The sequence below is a fragment of the Ostrinia furnacalis genome, unplaced genomic scaffold (genome assembly GCF_004193835.3).
Source record: "Ostrinia furnacalis isolate ACB-3 unplaced genomic scaffold, ASM419383v2 OfSCF5055, whole genome shotgun sequence".
NCBI lineage: Eukaryota > Metazoa > Arthropoda > Insecta > Lepidoptera > Crambidae > Ostrinia > Ostrinia furnacalis.
In genome coordinates this window covers 100,860-112,767 of record NW_021135294.1, presented here as the reverse complement: position 1 = coordinate 112,767, position 11,908 = coordinate 100,860, and the positions used below count along the sequence as shown (strand labels likewise).

General features: G+C 35.5%; 1 protein-coding gene across 1 annotated transcript; it reads right to left on the bottom strand.

Annotated features, from left to right (window-relative positions):
• Window positions 1–3,676: 3,676 nt before the first annotated feature.
• On the bottom strand, window positions 3,677–11,908 carry LOC114360498 (zinc finger protein 675-like). Its single transcript, XM_028315220.1, has 8 exons — window positions 11,699–11,908; window positions 10,889–11,026; window positions 9,820–10,216; window positions 9,357–9,449; window positions 8,716–8,848; window positions 6,303–6,533; window positions 5,015–5,123; window positions 3,677–4,223 (listed from the first exon to the last, which is right to left on the bottom strand). The coding sequence occupies exons 1-8, from the start codon at window positions 11,828–11,830 to the stop codon at window positions 3,732–3,734; spliced, it is 1,725 nt and encodes a 574-aa protein (XP_028171021.1). The 5' UTR covers window positions 11,831–11,908; the 3' UTR covers window positions 3,677–3,731.

Sequence of the window (11,908 nt, the reverse complement as noted above, 5' to 3'; positions counted from 1 at the left end):
TGGCATTAAGTCCGCCTTTTGTACAGTGTTATGTGCATGTAAGTTCTAAATTAATAAATCATATTTTCTTGTATTATAGTTATTGCAATATATAGTTGTTGCAATTCACGAAGGCGAGTGAGCTTTACATGTTTGGTGGCTTGCTACTGTTCGTTTTTTAATAAAAGTTTTGATAGACATTCCACTATCGTTATGTGCATGTACACGTACACACACAAGTAAAGCTCACTCGCCTTTGTGAGTTGCAAGAACTATACACCAACATTAATATTTAATTTTGACTTCTTAGGTATAAAAGATCTCTTAACTATCCTGAAATCACGCAGGTATAAAACTAATATCACACCTGGGATGGTATTTTGGTCAATCTATAATTTGTGTGGGCGACACTCGGCTGTATTTCCATTAATCAATAATTAATCATTTTGCCGCATTACTGCTCCGTTTTGCTTGCACGGATGTTTAAATAACAACATTGGGAATTCGACAAATAACGGGACGTATAAAGAAGAATATTAATCATAATTTTCCGCTTATTTGAATCCACCGAACATATCCGTGGAGTAACGAGGGACACAATCCAGTGGATTATAAAGCTTAAATTGCCATAAGCAGGCGAATGGTTCGAATATCCGACAGCCGATGGCAGTACGCTCTCGATTATGTATTACATCCCAACTAATATTATAAATGCGAAAGTAACTCTGTCTGTCTGTCTGTCTGTCTGTCTGTCTGTCTGTCTGTTACGCTTTCCCGCTTAAACCTCGCAACCGATTTTGATGAAATTTGGCATAGAGATAGTTTGAGTCCCGGGAAAGAACAAAGGATAGTTTTTATCCCGGTTTTTGAAACAGGGACGCGCGCGATAAAGTTTTTCTGTGACAGACAAAATTCCACGCGGGCGAAGCCGCGGGCGGAAAGCTAGTTATCAATATAATCACAGTAAAGTGGCCTCTTTCTAGGACCAACACATAGATTAATTAATCTACTATATCGCATTAGGGTAACCTACGAGTATAATGTTAGAGATATGATTCGTTTCGTTTCGTTCCAGCCGCAAGACGTCCACTGCTGGACAAAGGCCTCCCCCAAGGATTTCCACAAAGACCGGTCCTGCGCCGCTCGCATCCAGGTACCTCCCACGACCTTCACCAGATCGTCGGTCCACCTAGTGGGAGGCCTGCCCACGCTACGTCTTCCGGCTCGTGGTCGCCACTCAAGAACTTTCCTGCCCCAGAGATATGATTGTTGTTAATTAAATAAATAAATAAAGATATATATATACATTTTTAGCTCGCGAGTTTCTGGTATAAGTTAAAAAAATCTCTTCAGTAGCTTTTGCGTGATAAGGAAAGAAAGTTGTAAGTGCTTATTTGATTACATAGAGACTTCACAAAACGTTCCCAGGTCTGTTATAGTACCAGATTTTGCTATTTGGGTTGTACTATTATTATCAATCGTAGACAAAACAAAAGCTACATTAATGCAGTCATCATCATCCCAGACAGTAAAACTAAGATGAATTGTTTAATACACAATACAAATTCATAGCTGTCTTGACTGAAAAGACTGCAAAATGATGCAAGACTTTAGACTACGAATAATTTACAGAATGACTGTGACAATGTGCATTAAGCACACACCATTGAGTTAGAACAACGATTGCAGCGATATAATGAAAAGTCACGATTGACCCGCGCACTCGGGTATCACAAAAGGGCTTGATCACCATTAGTAGAGTGCGAAGGCAAGTACCTACAATAATGCACGGGATGACAGGGTTGTCAATACTACATTTTTTTCTATTTAAGATGTTGAAAGTAATGTCATGACGGAAGTTGAAGGTGCTGGCTGAACCCAAGAATGAGTGGAAATTGCTCCACCGATAAGAGAAAATGATTTATGGAGTAAAATTATGAATGAATGATGAAAAAATGCATTACTCATTACCACTAAGAACTTTTTTCATCGTTTCGACGTCTGTCTTCCATTATCATATAACTTTTTATGCAAAATAGAAAATGTATATGTTAGGCAGAATTTCATTTAACTACTTTATAGCTTAGCAGCCAGCAGTTCTACAAGAAGTGTTAACTAAGTTCGTGTTTCCCCATTAAAACATTCCACTTAGTTTACAAAACGGTTCGCCTCTAATAATATGAAAAACACGACAACCCTACAAAGAGTGAGAATTTTAAAACGAATTTTCACACGTGGCGAGCATTTTTTCAGTTGACCTAGTAAACTTCCCAGTAATGCTGAACAAAGCTGAATTTATGACTTTCCATTAGAATCTCTCCTATAAACTAACCTGTTGATGCTCTAATGCATTTTTAATATTAGTATAGNTAGTATATAAATTTTCTGCTTGCTCATAAGCATGAAGTGTATTTCCTTATTATACACTAGCTTTTGCCCGCGGCCTCACCCGCGTGAAATTTAGTTTCTGGGCTATAAACAATAATACTGTAAAGTTTTCATCAAAACCGTTCAGTAGTTTTTGCGTGAAAGAGTAGGTAACAAACATCCAGACATCCAAACTTTCCCATTTATAATATTAGTAGGATCATCGTCGTCTGGTCATTTAGTCTCCACTGCAGGAAGAACGTCTCTTTCTAATTCTAACTCCTCACGCTAGGCAGACGGGTTAGGCACCAGCTGGGTTTGGATCTTATCGACGATTTTAGACGACAAATGTATGGGCTTATCGCGTAAAATCGATAAAATGGCGCGATAACAATAATAATAATAATAATTAATNCCCTAATGCTTTCCATGTTGATCGATTGGTAGCAGCCTGCGTCCAGCGCTTCCCTGCTACCTTTACGATGTTATTATGACAAGAATATTATTATTATCATTTTTAGAATATATTTTGCGTCTGTCTAGAAATTGAATGAAGCCGTTCGGGATGACTAAATAATACAATTTTATTATTAAAAGACAATGAATTTTAATTTTAAATCAAATCAAATCAATAGATTTATTTCAGACACTATAGTCCATACAATAAGGTTAAAGATAATTATTTACTAAACGGTAATTTTCTTTGTATCATTACGATAACTTACAAATAACTTACAAGCTGTTTAAACAAAAGTTTGTAGATAAGAGTATCACATAAAACCAAAAACTGATTCTAGAGATATTGGTACAAAGTGTAGTTAATATTTATGAAATTAACTATCAAATAAATAAAGGCAGCAAGGTTCTGGAATGGAGGCCACGTACCAGAAAACGCAGCGTGGGACGTCCACCCACAAGGTGGACCGATGACCTGATAAAGGTAGCGGGAAGGCGCTGGATGCAGGCCGCTACCAACCGTGCGATGTGGAAGTCATTGGGGGAGGCCTATGTTCAGCAGTGGACGTCCTGTGGCTGAAATGATGAAATAAAGGAAATAATTACCGAAACATTTACCTGTAACTATCTTCAGTTAGCTTTCTATATCTTTTTTTTGTACGCTTATTTTGAAGTCCGACACATAATGACGTTTATCGCAATGCAGCACCAAATCCTTTCTGTTGTGGAAACTCCTTTCGCAATACGGGCATTTGTGCCGCCTCATCCCCGAGTGCACAGACAGATGCACTCTCAATTGCACCGTCGTCGCAAACTCTTTGGGGCAAATTGTGCACTTGTGCGACATATAGTGTCGTTTACATTTATGATATTAGTATCAAATAAATAGAGCAAAAAAATACTGAAACAATTAACTGTAACTATCTATGTTAGCTTTCTACATCTTTCATCTCGCCGCTTATTTGGAAGTCCGACACATAATGACGTTTATCGCAATGCAGCACCAAATCCTTTCGGTTGTGGAAACTCCTTTCGCAATACGGGCATTTGTGCCGCCTCATCCCCGAGTGCACAGACAGATGCACTCTTAATTGCGGCGTCGTCGCAAACTCTTTGGGGCAAATTGTGCACTTGTGCGGCATGAACCCGCTGTGTTTGCGCATATGGATCGTCAACTGGTTTTTAACTTTGTAAGAAGCGTCGCAAATTTCGCATTTGTACGGCCTATCGTCGAAATGCCAAGCCATGTGCCTCTTCAAATGGAAAGGTGTGAAGAACAACTTGGAGCAGACGTGGCATTGGTGCGATTTTTGCTTGGACAATTTGACCATGTGTAAGTCGACGTGCTTCTGGTTTCTGAACACTTTGTTACAGTGTGCACACGTGGCTTGAACTGTGTCGTGCATGGTCTCTTGGTGGAGCTGCGATAGAGAAAGTTAATCATAAAGACAATGCCGGAAATTGGCGTCTTTTTTTTTTCGCGCGGCCATCGACCAAACCTTGTTTTTTGATTACAAAATAGTATAATAAACCAAACTTACTACGACATGTATACCTCTAAACTCAGTCTGAACTGAGTTACGAGCGTTAGAAGTTTGATGATTTACATACTAGATTTGCTTTTTGCGCGCAAGTTTTGTAATAAATTGCAACAAAATAGTGACATTGTATGTTTAAACAAACAATACCATCCATTAAAGGCTCCAGGCATCAGTGTGGAGCAGAATCAGCGCAATAAAAAAATAGCGCAATATTTTGTTGCAATTTCTTACAAAACTTTCGCGCAAAAAGCAAATCTAGTATGTAAATCATCAAACTTCTAACGCTCGTAACTCAGTTCAGACTGAGTTTAGAGGTATACATGTCATAGTAAGTTTGGTTTATTACACTATTTTGTAATCAAAAAACAAAGTTTGGTCGATGGCCGCGCGAAAAAAAAAAGACGCCACCTTCCATACAAAATCTGGCATTGCCATTTGGTGCCTTTTATGAAAATTATCAACTTAGGTACAGTATGTCTAGGCTATAGGTAACCAATAATTGAATTTTTATGAAGTAATTCACTTTTAAGATCGGTTCATACTTAATATCCGCATGAATCACTCATTAATATTTACTATAAATATTACTCTGCGTATAATGCGTTATGCTATAGTCAGATAAAAATAATCAACCCAATTATACAAATTTTAAACCTTCTGTCTGAACGTACCTTAAGGGCTCTAGCCCGTTTAAATCCTTTTCCACAAACATCGCAAATATAGGCATTTTCATTACCAATATCTTGCAAATGAGTTATTATCGTAGCCCTATATAAGAATCTGGAACAAACGTATCAAAATTAATCAATATTCGCTTTCAAGGCAGGGGAGAGATAAGCAGTAATGAAGTTTAAAAATAAAAACTTGAACTTTTTTATACGCAATATTTTTAATTTTTAGTTTTTTTTGTGTTCACGCATTTGAAGTCGGATTTATTTTTTTAAAAGTTAATTATGACTGGTAAAATCCGTTAAAACTTCAGGGTTGCATCATTGCATGTGTTGGCGTAACCCATGCAAAGATGCAACCCTGAAGATTATCACCACTATCACTCACTCCTACACTGACTACCAGAGGTAGGTACTGCCCGTCAGTGTAGGAGTGAGTGATAGTGGTGATAATAATAGTACTTTTTATGAACTTTCCAGGAAAACTATAACGGTTAAGATAGATAGAACAGTTTGTTTAAGAGTAATAGTAGTTTAAGCAGAGTAAATACAAATGATTAGGTCATCTTCATAGAAACGCCCGAGCTGGTTTAAGGTTTAAGTCACATGTATTATAAATTTTCATACCTACTAAAAATTCCTTAGAAGAAAATATTAAAAGTGACTTTAGATGAAGTAATTTCTTGCTTCTGTAATATAATTTGTGTTAACACGGACTACTACGGAACCCTACACTGCGCGTGGCACGACACGCAGTTGTTTAAATAAAAATCCCTGACTTAAATCAATTCCTAAAATGGATTAGTGAAACGCTGGGAGTGCATATTAATCAACTGTAATGTTCGATAGCAATGTTAATATTAGGTGTTAAAGTATTAAATCGCCGTTTGAATTTAGAACTAAAAAAAATATTTTTCTGCAAAATCTAATAAAAAAAAATATTTTAAATTTTCAGACAAAATAAATTTTATAAAATCCGATTTGTATGAAAATTAAAATAATTAAAACGAAGATATCAATTTTCTGACTTCACCATACCATTTATATGCCCATGTTAACATGAGCTAGTGTCGACTCATATACCCATTTACCTAACACCCTGTATATAAATAAAAATAATCACGATTTAAAAAAAATCTGATTTCTTGATTAAAATAAAAAATCATGTTTTTTTTTCCGACCCCGGTTTAAAGTGATAATGGCATCGACCAAAACCACTTAACTGATTTTTGCAGTCAAAAGTTGTTTCGACCGATTATGAGTTTTGACTGTAAAATATTATTTTACTTACGTTTTCCCACAGTGATCACAGATGTATTTTGAAGATCTGTGGTGTCTCTCATGGTCCCTCCACTTTATGTATGTGCGGAATTCCTTATTGCAATAAGAACACCAACCACCGTTCGTTTTGTTCAGGTGCACTGTCCTGTAGTGAAACTGGAGAACTAGGAGAGCACAATGCAATTTGCCACATAAGTGGCAAATATACGATCTAGGACCATCTTTTCGCTGGTGACTAAATCTAAAACAAACTTGCTTATTAGTGATTATAAATAACCACAAATTAACCATAATGCAATTTAAACAATTACTCGTAGTACACGTCTTGGGGGGCACCAAAAATTACTAGCTTTAAGAAAAAATATCAGCGAATTTAATTCCAGTGCGGGCACGGATTTCTTAGGGCAGTGTTTTTCAACCTTTTTCAGAACACGACCCCTTAGTATGAAAAAATATTTTGCGACACCCCGACCGTTCGCTTTTCTTTTTCGTGCATTTTATAATGTTATAAAGATGTTGTAGGGACCGAATTCTTCAATCCATACATTTGTGTACATTTACATAGTTAGATTTCGGAATCTATCTTTAAAACTTCACTGTTTTTTTTACTGAGGTAATTTTTACGACCTCTCGCGACCCCTTTATAGAGGATTCTTTTCGCCGCTACGAAGAATTAAAGACTAACAATATTTATCGCATGAAACGCACTCAAAAACACCAAAAATGTAGGTACTTAGATTATGTGTATAAAGTATGGCAAATGCATCATTTCTCATGTCAGAAACATTTTTAATCGACTCAACCCCTTTTGTTTCCATAACATGTCTCCTGGGTTCCATCTCTATGCCAAAATTCATTCAGTGAAAAATGTGACTTAGATTAACACTCGATATTTTAACTAAAGAGCCTCTTTATTATTACGTACCATCTATCTCTATGCCAAAATTCATTCAGTGAAAAATGTGACTTACATTAACACTCGATATTTTAACTTAAGAGCCTCTTTATTATTACGTACCATCTATCTCTATGCCAAAATTCATTCAGTGAAAAATGTGACTTAGATTAACACTCGATATTTTAACTTAAGAGCCTCTTTATTATTTAGCTTAGGTGGCAGAGGCAAACAAAGGGTTCGATTCGCGCCTTAGGCAATTCGATTATTTCATATTACTTAAAAAAAGGTGACGAACACTCATAACCACACACCACCAGCTGGAATTCGCTGCCTGCTGCTGTATTTCCTGAACACTATAATCCGGGCGTTTTCAAGGCGAGAGTGAATAGGCACTTACAGGGCAGATATGTACCATCCTAGACTGCATCTCACTTAACACCAGGTGCGATTGCGGTCAAATACCTGCCTTGTCTAGCATAAAAATAAAAAAAAAACACAGGCATTTTAGCTAGTTTTTTATACCTGTGCGTCTCCATATCAGCAAAATCTCTGCCAACGTAATCACACAAGCCGCAAGATAAATCATCCTTGGTGCTATGTTCATTTATATGTTTATTTAGTGATTCAGAATCTGGACACCACGTTTCGCATAATCCTGAAATAAATTATATGGATAATTTCCCGTATTTTACCAAATTGACGAAACATACAAGCCANGCGACCCCTTTATAGAGGATTCTTTCCGTGGCTACGCAGAATTAAAGACTAACAATATTTAACGCATGAAACGCACTCAAAAACACCAAAAATGTAGGTACTTAGATAGGGGGCGTCCATTAATTACGTGAGACTTTTAGGGGTGGGGGAGGGGGTCCAGAAAATCCTCACTTAATCTCATGTGGGGGAAAGGGGGGGTGTAGAGAAATATTACGTAATTTTTTTCCACAACAAACAGAGTAAATTCTCCGTCTGCATTTGTGAACACAGGCCCAGTTTTTAAATCCGCAGTTTGCTACCAATGCTTAAATATTAACAAAATGTAAACTAATAATTAAAAATTGTACTAAAAGTAAAAAACTGGGCCTAAGTTGTTTTGTTTTATCATTTCACTTAATTTTTTTACGCAGGTCGGGTTTTTTTTATAAAATCTAATATTTTCGAAGCATGGATTATGTTATTTACATTGCAAATAGGCATTTTGGAAAATTAATGGACGCCCCCTAACGTGTATAAAGTATGGGGAATGCATCATTTCTCATGTCAGAAACATTTTTAATTGACTCAACCCCTTTTGTTTCCATAACATATCCCCTGGGTTCCATCTGTCTCTATGCCAAAATTGATTCAGTGAAAAATATGACTTAGATTAACACTCGATATTTTAACTTAAGAGCCTCTTTATTATTACGTAGGTGGCAGAGGCAAACGAAGGGTTCGATTCGCGCCTCAGGCAATTCGATTATTTCATGTTACTGAAAGGTAACGAACACTCATAACACAGGCATATTTAGCTTGTTTTTTATACCTGTGCGTCTCCATATCAGCGAAATCTCTTCCAATGTAATCACACAAGCCGCAAGATAAATCATCTTTGGTGCTATGTTCATTTATATGTTTATTTAGTGATTCAGAATCTGGACACCACGTTTCGCATAATCCTGAAATAAATTATATGGATAATTTTCCGCATTTTATCAAATTGACGACGCATACAAGCCATGAATTGTGGTGTCTTCATCATCATCATGATTTTAGCCATAGGACGTCCACTGCGCATCATCTATTTTAATCACATACAAGGTAAAATCTCGGTGACATAGCCCGACGGATTAGCAAGCTGAAGTAGCAATCGGCAGGGCACATAGTATGTAGAACTGATATCCGATGGGGCAGCATAGTTCTGGAGTGGAGGCCGCGTACCGGAAAACGCAGCGATGGGATGACTACCCACAAGGTAGACCGACGACATCGTAAAGTTAGAAAGAAGGCGCTGGAGGCAGATCGCTACCAACCGGGCAAAATGGAAAGCATTGGGGGAGGCCTATGTTCAGCAGTGGACATCCTACGGCTGATGTGATGAAGATGATGAAGGTAATATCTAATAAAAAAACTGTTTTAACCGACTCAAATGAAGCCACAGGCAAAAGCTAGTAAATTACAACTTACCACAATATAACTCTTTTTGTTCCACTTTTTTCGGTACTGGTACATCTTTGCAATCAGGTTTCTTCAAATGCTTCTTATAGAATTTCAACCGTTCTGAAAATGTAAAAATTTAAACTACTTTGTTCCACCCATAACACTCAATTTTAATTGTATGTACTGAAAATATATTTTTATAGACAAGCAACTCGCCTTGTTTGCCAACATTGCGGGTACTATGTAGTATATTGTGTATGCTGCATGTAAAACTTGTAACAGAAACACGTTAGTTATTAGTACCTACCTACTTACAAACGTATTTTCACTTAAAATACATGTTTCTGTAACAAGCTCTATTGCGAGTAGTAAATGTAAAAAAAAAGTTTTTTTTTCTTGTAACCTAAAATGGCTTTAAATTCAATTAACAATAGATTAGTCTCAAAGAAATTATATCTGTTAAAATAATTAAATAGTGTGTTTAACTCACTGTACTGCATGTTACATTTTGGACACGTATACACTTTATTTTTTTTATCGTCATTTTTGATTTCTTCCAAATTGTTCGTTTCTTCCAAAATTTCAAATTTCTCAAATTCTGTAAGGTCAAAGTCACTATCCGTTTCCGACTGAACCCCATTAGCAGGGTTTTCTTCTTCCAAAATTTCAAATTTCTCAAGTTCTGTAAGGTCATAGTCACTATCCGTTTCCGACTGAACCCCATTAGCAGGTTTTTCTTCTTTCTTTACTATTAAAATTTCACATGATTCCTTGTCATCTTCAGGCCAAACATCACTATCAGAAGAAATTAAATTTACTTCCTCACATTCTTCTTGTATAGGTAATAAGCTAGATTTGTTCTCAACATCTTGTTGACAATTCTCTATCTAAAATAATAATTTAAATGATTTTACTAGTGGGTGCATTTATGGCAAGTTGATGTTATGTAATACATTCAAAAACAAAAACCCAACTGCGTAAAAATGAACTAAAAAGATAAAAACAAGCCTTTCAGTTTTAAAGACAAAAATTTTTTTTAATATTCAGACAATAATATATTTTTATAGCAAGTGCTGGTAGTTTCTCACTAATGTCTGCAAGCAAACTTGTAGTCTCCGTACTTTTGGTATTGGCACCTTTTTGCTTGTCCGATTAAAAGTCCACGGATAAAAAAAATAGGCAGGGTTGCATTTAATTTTTATTGCATGATTTTTTAAATAAAAATCACTGATTTAAATCAATGTCCGAAAATGGAATTAATGAAACACTGGGAGTGCATTTTAATCAACTGTAATGTTTGAAAATAATGTTAATATTAGGAGTTGAAGTATGAAATTGCTGTATATCTAAACATTTTTGCGAAAATTATAACTTGTCAAAAGATATTCGCATATTTTTAATGGAAACGGACAGAACTTAATAGGACAACCTGTTTTTGACGAATAGTTTTTTTTTGTTTCAGTAAAAATATAACATACCATCATCTTTGCATACATGATTTACTTTTTCTGTGGTGTTCCCAGCACTTTACATCAAAGAAAATAGGTGATTGAGCTTACCACACTCCCTGGTGTAATATTAGCTATTGTTTTCCACAATTTATCAGATTTTTGGGCTTGTAGTTTGAATGTGTTAAAATCTTTCATTTTACCAGCACAAGAATTACATAGTATCCGGGGTACATCCTCGGTAGATATCTAAAACAAATTATTAAATTAGATTGTAACAAAACAGACTATCATGGTTTATTATATTATCATGCATGAATATTTTTAGATATTGAATACCTACTTACTGTATTGTTTGATGAAAAGTCTACTTGGAAAGAAAACTGTCTCTATGTCATTTGTGAGTAAAGTAAGGTAGGTAAGTTTAAGTCATTCATCAATAGTAACACACATAAATAACCCAAAATTGGATACCATGAATTAAGTTCACAAGTTAAGGTAATCATTAAAAACAAAAGAAAATATTTTTGCACTTGATACTGTCATTATTGCAAATACTATACTTTAAGAAGAAGCACCCATATTTAGTAGATGCACAATGTATACGCCATGCCCATCTTACACACTAAATCTCGCAGAGAATAATATGGTACATTTGTAATGTATTCTGCTTTATTTTACACACTTTTGAGAGTATTGTAATTAATTGTTTTCATTTGTTAGAATAAGAAGAATACCCATATAAAAAGTTATTACACAAATCTATAAGAATTTGAAGGTTATTTATTATAACCTAAATTACTTGAACTCACAATTTCAAATATCAGTAACTTCTTGACGAACGAGCTAAGTATTTTAGTGATACACACTAAAATAGTATTTTTTTTATCCTACACCTAAATAATGTGAAAAATTACTTACAGTCAAACCAAAACAAAACTCGTACATTGCTAGCCATCCTCCACTATCGTCAAAGGTCACAAATTTTGAATACTTTGAGTCTTTAACCAGACAGATACGACAAGATTTATAAGGAAAATAATCTTTTGGCATTGCAGCTTCTTTTTAATCTAAGTAATTTAATAATAAACAAACATCCGGACCAACACAAAACAACCAACAACATTCGTT